Source organism: Stylophora pistillata, chromosome 11 (genome assembly GCF_964205215.1).
Source record: "Stylophora pistillata chromosome 11, jaStyPist1.2, whole genome shotgun sequence".
Classification (NCBI taxonomy): domain Eukaryota; kingdom Metazoa; phylum Cnidaria; class Anthozoa; order Scleractinia; family Pocilloporidae; genus Stylophora; species Stylophora pistillata.
In genome coordinates, this window is record NC_142529.1 from 25,406,025 (window position 1) to 25,428,073 (window position 22,049).

General features: G+C 40.5%; 4 protein-coding genes and 2 long non-coding RNA genes across 9 annotated transcripts; 3 read left to right on the forward strand and 3 right to left on the reverse strand.

Moving 5' to 3' along the window:
• Positions 1 to 1,879: 1,879 nt before the first annotated feature.
• On the reverse strand, positions 1,880 to 6,896 carry LOC148720817 (uncharacterized). Of its 3 annotated transcripts, none has more exons than XR_015993227.1 (7): positions 6,756 to 6,896; positions 6,021 to 6,112; positions 5,397 to 5,600; positions 4,583 to 4,804; positions 3,382 to 3,536; positions 2,449 to 2,470; positions 1,880 to 2,168 (listed from the first exon to the last, which is right to left on the reverse strand). It is a non-coding gene; the product is annotated as an uncharacterized LOC148720817 (long non-coding RNA). The 3 variants fall into 3 exon arrangements; XR_015993226.1 differs by having other exon boundaries at positions 4,454 to 4,804; XR_015993225.1 differs by lacking the exon at positions 4,583 to 4,804.
• On the forward strand, positions 2,083 to 4,752 carry LOC111340914 (uncharacterized). Of its 2 annotated transcripts, none has more exons than XM_088738564.1 (3): positions 2,083 to 2,218; positions 3,305 to 3,660; positions 4,086 to 4,752. In XM_088738564.1, the coding sequence occupies exons 1-3, from the start codon at positions 2,198 to 2,200 to the stop codon at positions 4,750 to 4,752; spliced, it is 1,044 nt and encodes a 347-aa protein (XP_088594690.1). In that variant the 5' UTR covers positions 2,083 to 2,197. The 2 variants fall into 2 exon arrangements, with proteins under 2 accessions (XP_088594690.1, XP_088594689.1); XM_088738563.1 differs by lacking the exon at positions 2,083 to 2,218 and adding an exon at positions 3,011 to 3,190.
• Positions 4,811 to 10,480, forward strand: LOC148720818 (uncharacterized). The gene is made up of 2 exons (XM_088738565.1): positions 4,811 to 5,002; positions 5,235 to 10,480. The coding sequence occupies exon 2, from the start codon at positions 5,261 to 5,263 to the stop codon at positions 5,855 to 5,857; it is 597 nt and encodes a 198-aa protein (XP_088594691.1). The 5' UTR covers positions 4,811 to 5,002; positions 5,235 to 5,260; the 3' UTR covers positions 5,858 to 10,480.
• Positions 7,723 to 8,478, forward strand: LOC148720819 (uncharacterized). Its single transcript, XM_088737674.1, has one exon. It carries the CDS (start codon positions 7,723 to 7,725, stop codon positions 8,476 to 8,478), a length of 756 nt encoding a protein of 251 aa, XP_088593800.1.
• A 402-nt stretch (positions 10,481 to 10,882) lies between the features above and the next one.
• On the reverse strand, positions 10,883 to 12,083 carry LOC148720820 (uncharacterized). The gene is made up of 2 exons (XR_015993228.1): positions 11,506 to 12,083; positions 10,883 to 11,363 (listed from the first exon to the last, which is right to left on the reverse strand). It is a non-coding gene; the product is annotated as an uncharacterized LOC148720820 (long non-coding RNA).
• A 2,828-nt stretch (positions 12,084 to 14,911) lies between these two features.
• LOC148720821 (uncharacterized) lies at positions 14,912 to 21,131 on the reverse strand. Its single transcript, XM_088738579.1, has 3 exons — positions 20,658 to 21,131; positions 17,544 to 17,598; positions 14,912 to 17,032 (listed from the first exon to the last, which is right to left on the reverse strand). The coding sequence occupies exons 1-3, from the start codon at positions 21,061 to 21,063 to the stop codon at positions 15,118 to 15,120; spliced, it is 2,376 nt and encodes a 791-aa protein (XP_088594705.1). The 5' UTR covers positions 21,064 to 21,131; the 3' UTR covers positions 14,912 to 15,117.
• Positions 21,132 to 22,049: the final 918 nt, after the last annotated feature.

Sequence of the window (22,049 nt, forward strand, 5' to 3'; positions counted from 1 at the left end):
ACCAATTAGAGCCAATCAGACTACAGGGATACCCAATGATTTTAAAATGGATGTAATAAATATATATATTTGTTTACTATGTTGCCATTAAAATCTTGGTTTTCACCCACGTGACCCCTAACTTGACAACCGGTGCTATCCGCCATGATTGTGTCCCTCAGGTGTAAACAAAAAGTAGCATGAGAGAGAGAGTGAATGCGAGAAAGCGTCATGGTTCTTTGTATTTTTGGCAATTGTGGAAGCAAAAGTGGTCGAGATAGCATTCGTCTTTATTCTGTACCTGCTATTATCACCAATCATGGCGAAGAGTTCGAAGAGTTAACCTGAGAGAGGAGAAATCTTTGGATTTCCGCGATAGGTCGTGCTGACCTGAAAACAAAAAATGTTTTGCAGAACGAGCGTGTTTGTAGTCGTCACTTCGTTTCTGGCAGGCCTGCAGCAAACTGGGAGAGGTTCAATGGACACCGCGGAAATACGTTTTTCGGGGTCCGGTACAGTATTTTGCTGGTCAGCGGCACCCCTTGCGAAAACAAAAAACTGCCGGTAACTTCTTAATGGTTTTCGCCGCGAGTCTCACCTGCTTCACAAAAGTGTAAAACTTAGAAAAGATGCTGCAAACTTAGCCTTAAAACTCGGCTCAAATCTAGGAAAGTTCTTGGTCTCTGTTATATAATTTGCCAAAAATTAACGGAGGTTGTACACGATGTGAAATTGTTGTTGTTTCGTGAGGTATTACTTGATCTGCGAGTCCGTATAAACAGTGCATTGTTTTTACGGGATGTTGTGCGCCAAGGCGAAAACCAGACGGCTAAATAGTGGCTGCAGTGGTGTTCTGAGGACACCAACCCCTCAGGTTTGTAGAGCTGGTTGCTTTGGACCCAGTGAGTTGGTCTGTCAACTGCATTTCGACCGCATTCGCCGAGAGGATGACAAACCTTGCTCGTGTCCGTCGACTTGGGGGCATTCGCGGAAGTTGCACAGCCATCGTATTCCAGCACGCTTTTACAAAATTCTGGACCAAGTTGGACAGAAAAGTTCTACTTATAGACCAGGGACACGTTGGTGTAATCTGTGTAGAGCTGAGGCCCACAAAAGATTAAAAAACTGGCCTCTGCTCGGGGGAGAATTAAACTAGGTATGTATTATCATGAAATGCCTATTTAAATTGATACTGTGCTTTTAGAGGAGGGTTGGCAGGAGGAAATTTTTTTTTCAGCAACAGTATTAACTTCCAACCGTTTTGAAAGCTAAGGAAACCAAGGTTGACAACAATTATCAAATGTATTGCGTTAACTTCTGATAAACAAGACTATTTCAACAGTTGACTGGTTTCTGAAAATAACTACCATTGCAGATGTGTGATGTCAAAATAACTGAGAGTCAGATAGACACTGTTAAACAAGAGGTATGATTGTACTCAATGTATTATGTGAACTGCCACAGTTACACATACACAATTTTTCTGTTTCAATGGGCCATTTTCTTTGCATGTACCTCTATTCTCACCTTCATTGTAACACTATTGTAACAGGTATGTAAAGAAACTAAAGAGATGGATTTTGAAGCTAGTCAACAATTTACCTCTGAGGTACACTCTTAACTGTAAACACTGTTTGGTATAATAATCAATGGTACTATCTAGATCTTAGAATTACAGCATGTTACACCATAATGAAAATACTACATGTGGTTTTGAAGAAAAAGAATGTTTACTATGATAAAAAAGCCACAAACAGCTCATCCCTTTCTGTGTCACAGCTGCAAAATCCTGATAACTGGAGGATTGTTGAAGGACAGTTTGGTGAATGTTAGTTGGTCAGGATGGGGACATTATGCTTGAGGCATCAACTTGGAAACGCATTCAGGAGAAGTTAAATGGTAAACTAACAATCTCATCCTTTATGAAGCTCTTTTTTACGTAGAAGATACACTGTAATAGCAATAATACTACAATTTTGATTGAACCTAAATTGTATTTATCTCTAACAGAACCAACATTCAAAGACCTCCTACAAACTCTAAGCAAAAAAATGGAAAAATGCTCAGATCGGCAGAGACTTGTAAGCCAGCCAGTTTTTAAAGAATTCATAGAATCAAATTCCCCAAAACTGTTTAAGATCATCCTTGACAGTATTCTCTCTGAACGTCATGGGGAAAAAAGAGCAGACCTGGAGGAGAAAAGGGCAACAGCTGTTATATGGCAGCTACTATATTACAGGTATTTTTAGTTAAAGGCCACACTGGTACTTATATATGAAATCAAATTCTAATGCAGAATACCACAGCAGACCAAGAACATTCACAGCATTTTAAATGAGTCACAATCACATGCATAATTTTTTTTACAGGAAATTACAAAACAAGACGCAATACAAAAATAAGAATTTTATGAACAATACAGCTTTTTTAATTAAATCTTTTAAAAAGTAAAACAAGAAACATATTAACCTGACAGACAATCCCCTGGACACTATAAAATGAAAGACAGTTGGAAGTTACTTCAATGAAAAATGCCTGCATGTGTTACAAAGCAAAATTTTGAAGGTGGCAGGGTGGTGGTGGCAAAAATATGGATTCAAAATATTTGAGTGTAAGCCTAGCTCCTCCAACTCCACTGTGCTTCCTTTCACTTCCTTGCCTAGCATTGCTTTTAGATTTATGCATCTCGGTTCAACTATTAATGTGCGTTTCTAAGTGATCAAATGTGTAAAACCTATTTGGTCTGATAATCAGAAATCAGAGACATGGTGAATTCCTGGACGAAAGTTCGATCTTCTTAGAGCTGCATGGCCTCCAATCTAGTGGAATGGCTCTTGGGAAAGTGTTAGGATTTGCAAGGGATGATGGGAAAACTAACACTCAGAAGAGACACAGTATTGCATCTAGTATTGCACAGTATTGCATCTAGTATTGCATCTAGATTTGCAAGGGATGATGGGAAAACTAACACTCAGAAGAGACACAGTATTGCATCTAGTATTGCACAGTATTGCATCTAGTATTGCACAGTATTGCATCTAGTATTGCACAGTATTGCATCTAGTACTGCACAGTATTGCATCTAGTATTGCACAGTATTGCATCTAGATTTGCAAGGGATGATGGGAAAACTAACACTCAGAAGAGACACAGTATTGTATCTAGTCATCTGGAGAGGGCAGAATACATGGTTTGCCAAGCAATTCAAAGAGTAATTAAAATTTGTGAAAATACATGTCTACATACATATATTGTTTTATACCTGGATTTTCCTACAGAAAACTCCTACCACTGAATAATTTTATTTTCTGCTTTGGCTTAGCAGAAATCCTGTCAAATACTATGCATGGATGATTTCCACAACATGAACACAGTTAAAAAACCCACAGAGCAAATACTTACTAATGCTGTCCATATGACAACTCTTCTCGTGGACATACAGTCATCTGTAAATGCAGTTCCTCGACCAGTTGACACAGTCAGCATTCACAGATGCGTAGTGGTTTCATCTCCTGGAAGTCCACCCCAGCTGTGCAGAGGAGGGATATCCACCAGAGCTGTCATAACAGAAATAAAAAGATTTTGGCCTGAATTTAGTAAAAATTTCTTCCTAGAGAGCTTGGCCCAACCATACAAGGAAATTGATCTCTCTATGATGCGGCAATCTTTTAAAGAGCTAAGGCAAGACAGACAACATCTAACTATTTCACTAATAATCCAAACTGATGACTGAGTGTATATTTCAGCACATCAGTACATGTATATTACTGTAGATACACCAAGTGAACCTTGAACAATCATTTATGATCATGAAGAAGAAAAGAGAAGAGACCAACAGCATCTACAATGCAAACTGGTGTAAAATTTGTGTGGCATTCTTGCTTAATGCAGTCCAGTCTTGGAAAAAGTATGAAAAGTGTAATGATTTGTGGACTTCATTGAATATGCAGTGTCTCATTAAGTCAGTTTGTCTGCTAAATATCTGGTTTCTAAGCTTGTGCATTTTGTTAAAAAGAGTCTCTCCTACAACGTACACAAGCTTGTTTCTAATTATTTAACTTTCTAACACTACTGTCTCTTCATTAATAATTTATTACTTATTACAGGGTTTATTCAAGAGAAAATCCCAAGGAATGTCAAACCTGGAAATCAACAATACTAATTGATGAGATTGAACAGACACTGCACAGTAAGGATGACTACCAGGCTTGCTACCAGTACATTTTTGATATAATACCAGAATTCAAAGAATTCCTTAAATTACATGTGGTTTCCACTGTGGGTGACTGGCCAACATGGTACCATCAAAAAAAGATTGTTTGCCATGTTAATTTAGATCAAGAAGTTACTTCCGTAATCCCTGAGTTGGGACAGTTTCATGTATATTTGAACAGTTCAGAAGATGTAGTAAAGAAGTACTATCCCGTTTTCAAAGAGATCTATGCATCAGTGTTTGGTCAGAGGATTAGATTACCTGAAAAGCCCAAGCCAGACAGAGTGGCACTGTGCATTGTGCTAGCATTTTGTGGTTGGCTGAGAATTCGCACTCAAGTAATTCAAGCATTTGGACAATGCAAGGACACTGAATACAGTTGTCTCTTACATCTTTTTGAAGAGCTCAACCCTCTGTGTTTTCTGCATTATCCTGTAATTGTGAGAAGTGGGCAATTTCCACAGCTTGCTTCCTCTATGAAGCGTCTAGCCATCATGTTTGTAGCTATGGACAGACACCATTACAATAAGGCATCGCTTTCGTGGATCAGCGATGAATAATACCAACGGGAAAACTTCCCTGCTTATCATGCTGCCAAGTCTGCTCTTTGTTCTGTTTTGAATGAGAAGAAGGTTGAGATCTTCCACTCCACTTTAAGATCAAGAATACGAAAGACAGATAAGGGAGATAAAATCCAAGAAACTGCAAGGCTTATTGCAAGATCTAATTTTGAGGAAGATGGATTTGAAAAGACCTACGTCCCACAATATCTAAGAGGATACAGTGACCAAGACTAGCTTGTACTTTCAGGTATGCATCAGTAGAAGATATAAGGGGCTTCTGAGAGTTTTAATTGCTCCCCTTAATACGCCCACTTGCATTTAACAAAAAGGAAGGCATAGATACAAGTATGTGCACAGCGGCTTTGATAAACTTACATTTATCACCAGATTATGTTCCTGTCAATATAAAGTACAGTGTTGTGTATTCTTCTATGAAAAACGGGTATATAATTTTTGCACTTGACCTGTGTAATCAACAGGTTTGGCATCTGAGGGAATCCTGGCCATGTTTGAGAGAGTAGCACTGAATCTAGGCAAATCTTACATGTTGCCAAGGCCACTGAACAGAGCTGGACAGCCTTACAGCAAAGCACCATACTACCTAGCAAGTTTTCAGAAGGAATTCAGTACCAAATCGTTACCTTTGGCATACAGATGGCCTTCCTCCAGACCACAGCCTTCAGTAGATTGTGATGCAGAAGCATGTCATAATCCATCTCACGCATCTATCCAGCGACTGTCCTGTGGCTACACCTTTCATACTCTGTGCATGTCTGATGAGGGTGGCAACAGTCTTGGATGCATCATATGTCTCCCCAACCTGATTTCTGATATTCAGAAGCTGTCTGAGGCATGGAATAAAGGATTATTGTCAGGTATTGATGGAGATGATGGTGGAGGAGAAGTACATGATGATGATGATGATGATGATGATGATGACGACGATGGTGATGATAGTAGCAACAACTCTCCCAAGTTAGAAATGCCAAAGGCAAAGGATTACAAGTATTTCAAGTCACCCCTGTTTATCAAAAATATTCAGGAAAAAGTTGAAAAGATGAGATCAGCTGTCAATGCCCAATTCGTACGTCACGAGGAATGACCAAAAGGTTGTCATTAACTTGTAATATGGGAAGGGATAGTCCAGTACAAGATGATGTCCATTTCCTATTTTTTTAAAGGGAAGGGGGTAGTTGCACAGGGGTTAACCAATAAACAAATTTGCTAGTTTCAGTAATATGGTAGATTTCATTGATAAGCGATACCTATCTGAGAAGTTTACTGTTGTTCCAGTGTCGAAAGAAGTAAAACTTAGCCACATCCCACGATTGCAAACGCTTCGTGTCGACAAGTACAGCTGTTGGGCAAATTAAAAAAATTAAAAAAGGTAGTAATTACAGTTTCTAGCAAACGTACTGAAAACTTGTAATTGAGATCTTAAATCGCTTGTTAACAAAAAGGCTTCATGGAAAGAAAAATTGTAAGTGAGTTGGAGGTAATAATTATACGTTCTTATGTACTTACAAGCTTCTTCTATTCTTCTATTTACAAGTAACCTTTAATAGCCCGTTTCAAAAGGTGCAGAATGTCAGAAAGGTGACAGAAACAGCAAAATCCTTACCAATGCAAATAATTTCCAAACTTATGAAGCGCCACATGTCGGTGCAAAGCTAAGTATTTGTGGAATCAACTACCTGAATGCATAAAAAACCCCGAATCGGTTGACTCCTTTAAACGCTTATTGAAAACTTATCTTTTCAAAAATTAAGCCACCAGATTTTTTGATATCGTACGTTGTCAAATATATGTATAACACGTAATAATTCATTAGTTTAGATAGAGTAGCGAAAATTGCATGTATAGGATTATTATTGAAATTTTGTTAATTGTAATTGTAAAGCGCATAGAGTTCAATTTTAATGCGCTATATAAGAACTTATTATTAAATTAAATTAAGTGATTATGAATACTTTCCAAACGCGAGAATGGCTCTGACTCACCTCTACCGTTACGAACAAATTACACTTTAAATCCAACCGGTGTTCAAACTTTCTGCCTAAGTATGATACAAAACCAGCCTTCTGCTTTGCTTGGATACCCTTTCGCTGCTTTAGACACTACTGAAGTCGAGGAAAGTAACACGATCGACACTTCATTAGCCGGAGTTCGCAAAAAACTGCACTTTACTCCACACAAAATGACTCCACTGAACCAGTACTCTTTCAAACTTGGTTTCAGTTTCAAAAGCACATTTAGAGGATCAAATCTCACAAAAAGCTTTAAGTATCCGGGATATTTTTCACCTTGACCCAACGCAAGAGCCGATACCTTCATTGACCTCGCGAACAAATCGAAGCGCTCCTCACCTTTAGGTTGATGACCACTGACCAGTTACTGTGACGTCACGAAAACGTATTTCCGCGGTGTCTGTTCAGTGAAGTTTGGATTCCAACATGTCATTTAACCAAGAAAGAGTACAAGAAAAAAGATGTAGACGCCGCTGCTCAGAGGAGTGAGCGAGCGAAGGCCCGAAGTAAGAGTGCGATCGAGCGGCAAGAACAAGAGGCAGCCAAGAAGAGAAAATGTATCGATGGAAGCGGAGAGCGTATAATTGACATAGACTTTACCGCTCCACCAAGCACGTGAACTTCAGAGGGCGAAGAAAAGAGCGAAGCAATGATGATAGATGAGTCTTGTGCGAGTGGCGAACAAAGTGTAGCAGACACTGCTTCCCTCGTGTCAACTGCGATAACAGTGAATGTCGAAACACAAACAGAAGAACAGAGTGAAACGAGCACCGCTTCTTGAGTATCAGCAGTGACAAAACTGGACGCCGAAACACAAACCGAAGAATTTGACTACCTTCTGAATGCTAGGCAAAGTGGGTAAAGGGCACCAGATAAAGAATTTTTTGATACGGACGAAAAAGTTCGATTTTACACCGGACTGCCTTCTTGGGAAATACTCATGGTGTGTGAGCATGTTGCCAAGTACATTACCCGCTGCACACAATCCCTGAACAGATTTCAGGAATTTATTATGGTGCTCATCAAGCTGCGGCTAAGCGTTCCCTTTCAATACCTAGCTTACAGGTTTGTGGTTTCAATATCCACAGTTTCAAGGATCTTTTCATCATGGATGATGGTGATGGATGCCCGACTGTCTCCCCTGGATTTTTGGCCAGACAGGGAAAGACTATGGAGGACAATGCCTATGTCCTTTCCGTATGCCTTTGGTAAGCAGGTCACAGTAATAATTGACTGCTTTGAGGTGTTTATTGATAGGCCAACAAACTTACTTGCCAGGGCACAGACGTTTTCTTATTATAAGCACCGTAACACAGTAAAAATTCTTATTGGAATTACTCCACAAGGAACTGTCTGTTTTGTGTCTGAGGCTTGGGGTGGCTGCACCTCTGACAAGTATTTGACTGAGAATTGTGGGTTTTTAGGAAACCTACTTCCTTGTGACATGGTCATGGCTGATCAGGGATTTACTATTTGTGATAGCGTTGGGCTGAAACAAGCCAAGTTAGTAATCCCAGCATTTACTAAGGGAAAATCACGGTTAGGTCCTGTAGATGTGAAGCGAACAAGGGGCATTGCAAATGTGAGAATCCATGTGGAGAGAGTTATTGGTTTGTTGAAGCGAAAGTACACCATTCTAGAAGGAACACTGCCTACAGATTTTCTCTTCCAACCACAGAGGAACTCCAGATACTAAGATCCCCATGATAGACCAAATTGTAAGGGTTTGTTCTGCCCTTGTTAATTTATGCCCTCTAATAATTTCTTTTGATTAATCATTTCAGTCGCAAACTCTTTGAAACACCTGTTGTCTATACTTAGCATATCATTCTTCAACAAGAAAAGGGTATTTATAGCTCATTAAATGATGATAAAGTTTTTGAAATTTGAGAGCTGCTTGTTTGCCGGGAAAGCTGGTGTTCAAGTTTTTCCAAGCCCTGCAACATGATAATTCATTGTTACAAGCACATCAGAATAAAACAGACAGTTCATATTAACAAAGGGAATAATCAGTAAATATGTATTTTCTTTTGACTTTTAACTAATCTTTGCAGTTAGGAGCCCTTCAATGGCTCAACTAAAACTACTAGACTGAAATGAAGAGACCTTTGTTTGGAACATTTAGTATTTTGAAAAAATGACCAAAATTAACAAATATTGTTGACCTGAACTTTTCACCTGGTGAGACCCATTTAACCCTTGTTGAGTAGTAATTCCTAGAAATTATCCAATGTTCACGTACATTAGCCCTGAAGCAAAATGTGTGGTTACAGAAAATATCCATACCTCCAATATGGAAGGTTTTACCATTTTGAACCCTCTCTACCTCCCTGAAATTCCCAATTAAGTTTCATACTTTGACTTATAAGTTTTGGATTTTGTGAAACCCTCCCCCTTTGAATTTCCATAGGGTGAGTATGGACATTTTGTGGAGCCACACAATATTAATTTGGGAAACTTATAAAAACTTATAATTTTATTGTTATGCCAAAGAAAAATATCTCACTCCTCCTTAATTAAACAATTGGTACGACTCAAAAACATGGAAACATGCTCATATTTTCTGTCTTAAAACACGCAACTAAATGTGAACGCATTCCTTGAATGTCAAATGTCTCATGGGTTGGATTTATTCCTAAAGCAAGGCATGTGGTAAAGGCAATGGCAAAAACGCGACTGTCACATCCATTTGTTTGTTGTTGCACGGAAAGAAAACTGTAGACTAGCCAGTGTCCCACCGAGCAAGTCATTTGTCTGGTCTTCTACTTCTTGGGAAGTGGCATCATGGTAGAGGCTCTCATAGAGATTTGCATGGGGCCATTCCATTTAATATCTGCACCCCCCTATTGAAGGCCCGGGATTACTTAGGGGGAGAGGGGGTCAATGCTACATATTTCCTGGGGGGGTTGAATCATTGATAGCGCGCGGCTCCCACGCGCGTCTCGTGGGGCAGAGCTCCATACCCATGGAATATGGTCAACCTCTTTTCCTTTGGTTGTCACGTGACTGACTGAGCGAACGTGCCCTCTTTCATGTATGCTATCACGAAAATACTTTAAGCATCATGGGATGCAATAAACCACAAGGTCTGTTGTTATACAGTGCATAACACCTTCAGATTGCATGGGTAGGGTAGGGTAGGGGAGACTATCAAAACTAAGGGAGGGGTGTCTCAGGTGAGTCTTGGAAAATGCATATTCTTTTATGTTATTATTAATATTTAGCACTTGGAGCTCTGCTTTTAGGCTTGGCTAAATCTATATATTTTATTATAACTAACTGCAGACAGTACTATTTCGGCCTTCTGGGGCCTCATCAGTGCAGTGCTGATGCTAGGATGGGGGAGAACCGAGACGGTCACCTCAAACGACCCAACCTTTGTGGTATCCTCTAAGCCATGCCAGAGTGCTCAAACTAGAGTAAACTAGCGAGCATGCGCATATATTATATTATATGTTTGCCGAACAAGAGGGGTTAATCCATATATTTTATCTGGTTGACGGCTCCAAAATAACCGTAAACCGCTTTTTCAACACTCATAGAATGCCTGAACACGTAAAGCACATCGAGTGGGAGATGAAATAGGGTTCAAGGTTACGAGTTTGTTAGTCTGCACTGCAAAAATTTCTCTCAAATCCTAAGTTGCCATTGTGTTGGTGTTTCATTGGTCAGCGGAGATTAAATGGATCAGAATTACACTTCATGTATGTGACTCCTGCTTACAGAGCTAACAAGGAATCCAGTTTTCTGAAAAAACAGTTTTTGTTCTGATTTTAAGATCAAGAGTGGACTTGTCTGTTTTTCTTACATTAGTAGCAGATCAGGGAGTGATTGAAGGAAGAAGAGGATGATAAACTTAATATTAATAATAGTCATGCGCAAACTCTTATTTATCTAAAATTATGTCATTTAGTCATGGTCACCTTGCAGGAAAAGAGCAGTGACAGTTTAAACGATGTTACAGCTGTGATAAACACAACTTGCAAATCTCGAGAGATGTATGTAGCTTATAATGTCGGAGACTTCGTAATTTGAGTAGAACAGATGTGTAGTTTCTTAATTAACTACACCTTCACATTAATTAACACCATTGATTGAGGTAACCTTGAACGAACTTTTATTGATTATCACTTTGCAATGACCAATGGGACATCCGATTAGACGTTCTATGACGTGATATCCCCATAACACTAAGGCCCCACCTTCTCACGAGAGTTTTTACACACCCGTTGTAAGACGAATGAGAGAGACTTTTGATTAAACGCTTTGCTTTAACACGCGTCGAGTCTACTGTACGAGAGTATTAGTAGGTCAAAAGAACCCTCGTCAACGGGGCAAAGTTTACGAAAATAAATTCCCTAAAATAAGCGCAGTTACAAGCAGCATCCCTACGAGTACCACACGCGAAATAGATCGAGTCAATCAGCTCTCGGAACCTGCCGGACATGCTGGCTTCCGATTTTAGTACTTGGTTTTGATTGCTTTTGATTTCCCTGTTGTTACACATGTTCCATACTCTTCCGGTGACAAAGTGGCATCCCGCCGGCAGAACACAGAAATGGAGCCGTATATTTCACACGGCTGTAAAAATAAACAAAATGATGTTGTATTACGAAACCTCATCAAATTTCCTGCTACTGGTGTTCCTGATTGGTGTCCAGTTGACCTCAAAACAGACTGCGAAAACGCAGACCTCGAAAACTCAGACCTTGAAAACACTGACCTCTAAACGTAGTCTATTACTCGAAAAACCTCAAGGCTCTTGGTGCTGCTCCTGTGTAAACAATTCTCTTGGTGTTTTTCTCTGGTAATGACATGCGAGAGAGGCGAGACGTGACAATATTTCCGGTGTGCATTTACATTGTCACAAAAAATTGTCACAATAGTATTCTGAAGGTGGTTATAGGTGGTTTTAGATGGGGTTAGGTAGTGGTTATAGGTGGTTGTAGGTGGTTTTAGGGGCCGACCAGTTAACTTTTGAGGTGGGGTGGGTGCTTTCTGGTAATCAAGAAATTTTTTTCTAGCAGTCTGCGGTGCAGGATATTTTTTACCGAATTTTTGGTACAATTTTTTCTGTTACATTTGGGCTGCATGGAATTTTTTCCTTCCAAGAGGCGCTTGCAGGAAATTTTTTTCCAAATCACCCACCCCCCTCCCCTCAAGAGTTAAATGGTCGGCCCCTTAGGTCATTCCTTCTTTTTAGTACTTACACCTACAAATAAGCAGTGGAACAAGAGAGAGAAAATTAGCTGTAGTAAAAGCAGCAGTCAGTAGGAGAATAAAGAAGAAAATTTCAGAGTCTCAGTACCTCTTGTTAATTCGCCAAGCGAGTGGTAAAACCCCCACAACATCTGCATCATCCATCGCGTTAAAATAGGAGCTGTGTACTGTCAAAAGACTGTAACACTTCTCCAAACCTAGGTAACTCGTCGAATGAACGATGATCGCCAGTTCGAAAACCAGACTTTCGTCGGTGGTTGTAAATGAGCCTACGATCAAGTGTACCATAAGATATTTATTGTAACTCATGTATGATTAGGCAAAATATCTAGTGAAAGTCAGCGGTTACCGGTTAGCTCAAGATTTGTCTGCGAACAAACAGCAAAATTAAAATAGGACAGAGGATCCTTACACCAGACAAAATCGAGTGCGCAAAGTAATTGGATTTTTCAGAAGTCCACGATCTAAAAGCGTAGGTGTTCAATGAGTGGGGCTGGAGGCAAGAGGTGCAATTAATTAGTAAGCAATTACATAGCTATACAGTTGAGGGGTGGGAATTACATTACTAAACCCAAGCCGAGATCCTAATCTGTTCGTGTTCAAGATGCACGAAATACAAGCAATATCAAAACAAAGAAATCATACTAAAAACCATGTCTAACTGAAGATAATTCACAAAGATATGTACAGAGGACAGCAGGGACAATTACTAAAATAAAGAAGCCTGGTATGTTCCTGGCGTTGAGGGAGGTCTGGGTCTGGTTCTCTATGCGACCCATCCCAAGCCCCTCTCGTTTTCTTTCTGCCGCTACTATCACGTGGACCATTCACTATTTTGAGGGGAGGGGAGATAGGAAGTAGTGCGTCTCCCAGGAACCCCCTAGCGGTTAACACCTTTAACGCTCGTTTTGGGCATGCGCGAGCAGTTACCTAAGAGTGCATGCCGGGCACATCCTTGGAAAAAATCTTCTGTTAAGTCACGAATATTTTATTACTTTTATTGACTGAACACGATCTGTCTTCATCCATCACTGAGTCAGATTGACTATGCAGAGTGTTATCAATAGCTTTTTGAACACAATCTGCATATTTAGTATCTCTCATTGACCTATACCATGAGTGTGCATTCAAACTACGGGGCGCGGGCCGCGGTAAAAACTGTTCAGAATTATTGGAATGCAGCTTTTGCGTATATGCGAGGCTTTCAGAAATGACTGGAAATTTGGGTACTGTCTGGATGATATTACCAAATTCTTTAGAAAAGTTAAAATGAATTAGCTCTGGTAACTATCATTTACTTATTCCCAACCCCTCACTAGGTCATTCCACCCCCCACTTGGTCACCCCACCCCACACTCGGTCACCCCACCCATTCCTACCCTACGGTGAGTACCCCTGTAAGAGAGACCGGGTGGGATGACGTAGCCAGATTTTTCAAAGCTGGGGGGGGGAGGAGGCGAGTTGCATCGAGGTACTCACCAGCCTGCCATTTCGACCTCCACGCCGTATTTTACTTAATGTGACAAAACGGCTTATAAAGAGGGAGTAACGGGCACCCCAGAACCCCCCTGGTGCGCCCTTGCATGGGTAATTCCCAGAGAATGAAGGAGAGGAAGGACGCCTTAATTTTGAATAATTCATAAATGCAAAATTCACGCAGATGTGATGTTAATTTCTTTCAAAACCAATCACGCTATACCCCTCCCTGCGTCTTCTCCATGCCCTTGGTATTCACAGAAATGTTTTCAGACCATTAAAAGATAAAAAAACAGGATATTTATTTTACGATTATGCATTACAAAAAAAAATTCTGGAAAACCTCATTTATAAACAGTTTCCATCGGTACTCGGATTCCACGACTAAAGCTATTGCAATTAAACAGTCTTAACAAGAATTTGAGTATCAAGTTTCTAGATGAGTGCAGGAAGAATGGAAGAAGGATCGAAAGAGCTTGTCTCAGACTATACCCCTCGTTGCTACCGGATAGCAGCGAGGGACTGGGAGGCCTTATATTTCGCACATTAAAAGCGAGACTTAAGAATTTAAATGCCTGCACCAAGTTGTGCAAAGGGTGGATATGGCGCTATCCGACAGATAAAACGCTATCCATCAGATAAGTGTAAACAAAATTTACTGAGCGAAGCTCGCGATGGGGACCACTTCCGCAACTCGTGTGCAAGAATATAATTCCCCTATTGACTGAATTCCCATTATTATTGGCAGTTATAAGGGAAAATCAAAAAGAAAGAAATCCATTTACGATCGCAAAGTGTGGAGCTAACGTGCTATTAAGGAACTACTACGTAAATTTTTCTCGTTTCGCTTTACAGCATTTTCTGGTCATTAATAATCGACGGTCACAATTACAATTATCTGTTAATCAGCGGAAAGAACTCCTGGAACACTGAATGACATACAAATCAAAACCAAGTTCGAAGTTTCTTTAAAGATCTTCTCACTGTTACCCTACATAACTCAATGGGTAATTAGTCTATCACCATCGCCTAAGTAGTAGGGATAATAGGCAAGCATCAGTCCAACCCAGTAAAGAAGCAACTGAGAAAAAACGTTAAGGTCTGATTGTTCAAACAAAGTTAAGCCGTTGTTCAATAAAACCGGTTCTTAAACAAATCTTTTATCTGAACGCTTATTTTTGTGAACAGTGTCAAGAGGGCCGAAACAGGGCCGAAACAGTGGAAGGACATTTACATAAGTAGAATCAACCTTCTTTTTGACAAAACCTAAGACCCACTGCGGATTTCGTAGAACCGTGGTTTGGCTTAGACCACGGATGAATAACCGGCCTTAAGTGTTCCAGAGGTTTTTCTTCGCTGATCCTACATAAAAAGAGGAAGATACTAGAGAAAATACCAAAAAAAAGGTTAGCTCCTGGGATTTCGTAATAAAAGGTACGATAACGACAAAAACGATTGGATAAGCTGACAAAAGAACATTGCTCTTCAAAAATATAGCTTCATCCTGTGAAGCTGGAACCACAATGGTGCATTAAATAGGCTGTAAATTAAGTTTAAACTAAGGTTAGTTGGTAAGTATGAAGTAGTACGTATGCGTCTAGCTTTCGTATATACGTGTGCTCATGAATTCATGGTCACTTTAAATTACTTCAGTTTTTGAGTAGTAAGGATTTGGACGACTTGCTGTGTCATTTTCCATAGCATGGTTATATTGAGGCCCGTTAGGAGACAGGCTCTGCATCGAGATCGAAGGCGACCAAGAACCACTTTCCACGGGCTTTTCCATCTCAGAGGGGTGATCCAGGTGGTGCTTTGCTTGGTAAGCGCTTCCCAGGCCATTCGCCGAGCCTCGTTTTCCTTTTTGTAGATCATATGCATGCGCGTTTTCCACGTAGTCAACAGGGGGGTGTTCCAGCTGATAGGCGTTATTCATATGGTGTTCCATCTGGTACGCTGCAAACGGGTACAATATCATCACAGCGAAGAAATCTTCTACGGGATTGCCATAAATGTTGTATTCCTCGCGGATGGAGTAACGGATGGAGGTGGCATAAGAGAAGAATCCCATCAGTATGGCCCACCCGACGTAAGATATGGCATCCACCGCAGGCTCTAACGCCATAAGGATGAACCAGAGGTAAAATAAGACTGCCATGATCGTCATGTACCACCATCTTCCATGTTTTCCTCTTTCAATCCTGTAGGCAGCATTTCCCATCGGGTACCACGGTGCAATGATGGCCAAAAGAACCCTACTGACGCTCTCTAAAGTTGGGCTGCTCAGGACCTCAAGGAGACTTGTAGTGAACCGAGGGCCATTTGGATCGAGGTCGCCACCTTCCATCTTCACAGCTCGCCATAACGCCACGCACATAAAACATAGCAGTATGGTGTAAGGGACACCGGATGCTATTGACATAGACTGCAAGGCTACAAGGCCCTCTTCGCCGCCAGCATTCAGCAGAGCTGTAGCTGTTGCACCCTCTGTCAGAGCCCAGAAGATGCGTTGTATGACAGGAGGTTCTGGATCTCCATTTGCTGACAGGCAATCAATCACAAGTGAACCACTATCGGAACTGGTTACAAAATACAGTATGACACTTATGAGTGAGATCACAGAAAGGAACGTTCCAAGGTCTCCATACTGTTCCATCACATCAAACCACATGTCGTTCTTTCCTCGGCAAGACAACCGGTACAGACCATTCAAAGAGGAAGTCGCACCTTTCCCTCCTTTTGGAGAAGCGCAAGTGATGTTTGCTAATTCGGCATCGCGCTCCATCTTCAAGCCTGCACTGCCAAAGATACAAAACCACAAGAATCCATAGAGAATGGGAGCTGTCATTGTGCCGTGGATAAATTGTCGGATGGTTCTTCCCTTGGAGATTTTCGCAATAAACATACCCACGAATGGGGACCACGCTATCCACCATCCCCAGTAGAATATGGTCCAGTCGTTAAACCATCGTTCAGCTTGCTTTCCATCTGGTGCATTTCCCAGTTGTGCGAAGGCATCTGTGTGGAAGCCAAGTTGGACGATCCATTGCATGTAGTAACCAAGGCTCTGCACGTAGACGTTCAATGCATGCCAAGTGTTGTCGGCAAAGAAACCAATCAACATAATGAACATACCAAGGGTGAAGCAAATCTCGCTCAGCCGACGGATTCCAACTTTCAAGCCGCTCACCACAGAGGCTGTTGCGCAGGCTGTGACGGCCCAAATGATGATCATCTGGTTGGTATTAGAGTACTCGATAGAGGGGTTCAGACGCTTGAAACCATTATTCAGCTGCATGACACCAACACCAAGGCTGGTGCAAACTCCAAACATGGTGCACACTACTGAGAAGATGTCCACGGCATCACCCATCCAGCCGTAGATCTTGTTGCCAATCAGAGGGTAGAAGCAGGAACGGATGGTCATGGGTAGGCCTTTTCTGTAACCTACAAAAGCCAAAAGAAGACCCACTACGACATACACGATCCATCCGTGGATACCCCAGTGAAACAGGGTCAAGTTGATGGCATCCTGGGCGCGCTGATTATCGCTGTACCTAAATGGTGTAATAAATTAAAAAAAGAAATAAAGAACGACTAAATTAAAACTACCAATCGAAATTAAAGATTTAATTTCTGAGGCTTCTGTCTGGCTATTTTGATACTTAGGTAAACCAGCTATTGAAACGAGACCCCCCAACCCAGAGCCCAGAGCGCCACCCGTTGAGCTCTGCATCTCGTAAAACACAGACTTACTTTTTGATAGATTATGTTAACTCTACCAGCTGGCACTTGACTTCCAAAAAAAGTAAAAACGTGAGGTATCAAGATCGTAGTTACAATGTTTTAGCCTTTCAAGGCGTTATCAGCATGGCTAGGGCTATAAATAAGTCAAATTTCTTTCTCAGGATGAATTATCATGTTGTTTACGGCTTTGGGTTAACCTCAATACGAAGAGACCCGGAGCATCTAGGGCTGCAAACGACTGTGGGAAGTTGCATAAACATTTCGGACTGAATCCGGCCTAAAGCTGATTTGTCGCTCAGGGTAAACCACCGTTTTATTTACCTTCCCCAATAGCGATTCCCATATTTTCCAGGTGCATAATGCCAAACAGGCTCAGCTGAAAGAAAAAAGAGAAAAGATAAGTGATCTGAAAATTTCCCGATGGAGCAGGCTGTGTAGCACAAGGAAATTGTGAAATTGAAATGAACCATGGCGAGGCTTCAAAACGTAAAACCTTAGACTGCTCTTATGTGCTCACCTTCCTTAAATGTCAGGTAACTTGCTTTAGTTTTAATTTGTTCAAAAGAAAAGAGAAATTTTAGAAAAAGCAAAAAGGCATGTACTTCTACAAAACCTCTCCAGAAAAATTTTCTGTCCAAAGTTTCTCTTCAAGAAAAGAAGTGCGATGAGTTTAGAGTAATAGTTCCTTGTCCAAATTAACCACAAGACGTAGCTATTTACAAATGTCCTAACCCAAGTGTCTGTTTTTAAAAACAAACTTAAAACTTTCCTTTTTAAAAGAGCATTTTCATTATTTAAGCGCTTTTGAACTTTGAGGATACTAGCGCTATATAAATACTTTGTTGTTATATTATTATTAAGAAATTGTCTAAATTTGTCTTTCTATTTGAAATCACATTTTCTCAGCCAAAACAACAACTTCCAAATGTAGCTTCGTAATATTTTAATTAGCAGGGGTAATTAGTTGTGAGTTTCCTCTTTTTGATGTGCAGTCACCAAGTGATCAGTCATTATTTAGTCAGGATTTAAGGGGAATCATGTGGTATTCAGGGAATAAAAGAGAGGGATCAGTCGTCACTAATAGAGTATAAAGAGGAGACTGTAGAAGATTGACTGCTAACGGGGGGATTCATCAGAATACTAAAGATCTTTTTATTGTGACACAACCAAAATCCTTCCCTCCCCTCCCCTCCCCTCCCAGTTGATCAGTATTGACCATTCCCTAATTTTGAAAAGAGTTTGTTTATTGCTGCTTCAGGTGGCTATGAAGCAAAGGAGATGTCTAGTTTGCCAAGCAAATTGAATTTCTCAAAGGTACTCGAAGAGCTTTATATAGGGGTCCTCTATAATCCCGGGGTCCTCTATAATCCCGGCTTCCAGGCATTCAGTTAAAATATAATGGAGTCTTTACAAAAATTAAGGCGCCTCGAAATGTTCTATTTAGAGCGATGTGACCTAGGGTATTGACAATTTGTCTGTTTTCCTAAAAACCGAGTGTGGAACCTTTTAATGCATTTGGGTATAAATTTCGGTTCTTGATAGTTTGACCGTCCAAAATGCAAGTCATTGTGACAACCAAAAATCATGTCATCAGCCAAAAACAGTGGGTTATTTTTTTGACATTTCAAGGTTCTGCCAAGGCGCAATTATATGGTGAAAAAATACAGTGAAATTACTCATTAAACTCTTCAACCATGATGAAGTACCTAACAATGTGCTTGCCAACATGCAGACCAATGATGACCCGTCACTCGAAAGTTCCAGTGAATTATCAAGCCCGAAGCTACATTTTGGAAATGAAATTAAAAGAATAGACAGGCAGATTCTGGCACCTTTACCGCTCCATTTCGTTTCTTGTGCGGGTAGTTTTGTTGTACAATTTTCAAAACTGGAATGTAGGAATTTTGCCACATTTGGATGAACACAAATTTGATTGTGATCTCTTTTTGAGAGAAGCTTTAAGTTCTTGAGAAAATGTCGCGCTACATCGGCGAGAAAGTGAGAAAAATTTATTCATAAATTTATCATTACGGGCTCATAGTTGACAGTCATCCAATTGGTTAACAAAGCATTGGCCATTGTTGAAGATAAAGGAATCTTCCAAAGTACAAGCAAATTTTTTTTTCAAACTCTTGGAACCGTATATTGGAAAGGAGTTCAGTTTACAAATGTTCCTTTCAAAGATTAGACATCGTGTTAAGTTGTTTTTGCAACGCACTTTTTTGTTTTCGTTTCGCTATCTTTTTCTTTTAGCAGAATGAAATATTCAATGTTATGCTTGACTAACTTGACGTTGAATTCTTTGTTGTGGCTTTGCGAAAGTAAAATTTGTTCTCAAACATGCCATTAGACTGGCGTCCCGTTATGTGTGAGGCGCTCTTGTTATAATCTAAGGTCGCGCACTGGCTGGGTTTTGTAGTGAGGTTAATCATACCTATGCATGGTTTGTGAAAAAAAGGTCATCATTTATCAACAACGATTGGTGCGTGAATTAATAGGATTGGACCAATAGTAAATTAACATAACTCATTACACGATAAGCATATGACGCGGCGAATTATTAAGTACTCGCAAATAGTGGGAAGACCATTTGATGAAAAGGAAGTAAAAACTTCGCTAATGACAACGTTACAAGAGCGTTGATTTTTGCAATTAACTTTAATGGCGTCACTGAATGTACTTTTCTGGTCGGATCACCGGAACTATTTTCACTTCGTGATCCGTTTTACATATACGAGGAGATTAAAAAGTACAACGGACAATTCCTATCGGTGAAAACACTTGCTTACGTTCTTCGTTGACAAAGTTACATGGTGATATAAGAGATATATAGAACTTTGCTTGTAGCGAACGGCAAATTGGCTGTAGGAATGGAACTGAGGGTATTTGGTCCAAAGAGATTTGCTTTTTTTTAATTGCTGCAAAATTAGACAATCACAGATGATGCCTTTGGTATTTGTCCAACAGAAAGTGAAAGTTAGGAGAGTGAAAAACGCGGTACGAAATGATAAATTCTCCCTTCGTTACCATGTTTGTGGTTGCGACCGCTACACCTCTTTTCAGCTCGAGGACCGTATTTGCCGGAATTGCCGGGAATTAAACATGTGCAATGACGCTGTAAAATTCCTTTGCTAAGGACCGTAACGAAGAGACATCTTAAGATGAGCGTTTGCGTATTGATATAGAAACGATATAGCTCAAAGTCAAAGCGAACAGCAAACGGCAAACACTTTAATCATTGCTCACTGTCCGCCACTTGTTTATGAAGTATATGAAAACATTTGAATAGAACATATCTGTAATTTTTCGATCGCAACTAGTTAGGACTACAAGGAAAGTGCGCACGATTATTTTCCTTTCCATTTTGCAGTGAACGGTTCCTAAATCTTCCTATTGGCTAACGGTATATAACAAACTAAAACTACTACATCTTACCTACTCCGAAATAGAACAAACCAATGCCGATTCCGGCGGCGAACAGCATAGTAAAGTAGGTCAGATCACTGAAATCCGGTTTGTCATCTGGTTTCCCAAGTTTCATATTTCCATACTTCGAGAAGTACAGCACAATTATGAACAATGCCCAGACATCTTGGGTACCGATATACATCCACGTGAAGACCTCTGTAATCCACAACATCCATTTGGACATCTCTTTGTTTGCGACATCAGCTTGGACTGCGCACCAAATCACGAAAAACCAAATGATTGCGGCGGAGATAAACGTGACAACCGGGTTGAAGCGGAGAAAGATACCTAATTTCACACTACCAATCTGGCCCCATTTCCAGTTGATTCGTATCCAACGACACTTTTCCGCGGCGTTCTCTTCTATCTCCATTGTTTTCGCCGGGCGACTAAGTTGACGCTCAGAGAACAACTGGCAAAGTGTGCCAAAGCCCCGGCAGAAGTATGTAAACTATGTTTTGTGAACCACCAAAGCGTGATGTTGTCACTTTATATATCCGCCCCTTTTGAATTTATATCGGCCTTCTGAACGAAGCGTGCATTCATAACAAGAACTAAGACTTTGCTCAGAGCAAAGTACGCAACACGTAGATGAGCTTAAACTAGGAGACCAATTATGACCAGTTATCGTCTGACCATAGTTAGACTGACCATGAATGTGTCAAAATAAACGAAAATTAGTTTTGATTATTAATAGAAAAAGTATAAAGAGCTTATTCAAAAACGGGTTTTCAGAAAGCCGCACAAAGACTATTCAATGCTCCACAGATCAGAATTGGTGTCAGCATTGCCTAGCTAAAGATAGTGCAGATGGAAAGTCAGTAGCGACCGGTGTTCGCTTGTTAAACGCAGAGGCGATTGTTCCGTTACATTCTCGACTGATGACAGTGACTTACGAACGCACTACGATAAAAACAAAAGAAAACTAGATGATTATGTAAAATCCCGCTTCACAGTTATGCAAACAACTTCAATACAATAAGGGTCTGTTCGCACTACGCGAAATTTTGTCTGTTTTGCAAAAAAGTCAGTCAGCGTGAAACCATTTTCAGTGCGGACGATTTTTTGACCCACCAAAATTTTTGCAAGTGTTATCAGACTTCATAGATGCCGTCAACTAGCATTGGAGGCCTACAACTTTTTTTCGGGCGAGAAAATCTATTGTTCCTTGACAGATACCCTTCAACTGGTCAGCAAAGAGCGATAGTAAGCTTAGGCAGCCCAATCTCACTACTAGAAAAGCGGACGTGACTCTCACCGTGTTGCACAACGTTTACATTTGTAAAGGTTTGTTTGGGATGTTATCGGTTTGCCTTAAGGAGGCTGGATATAGCTTCTTTGGCGCGCGCAGACTGGGTT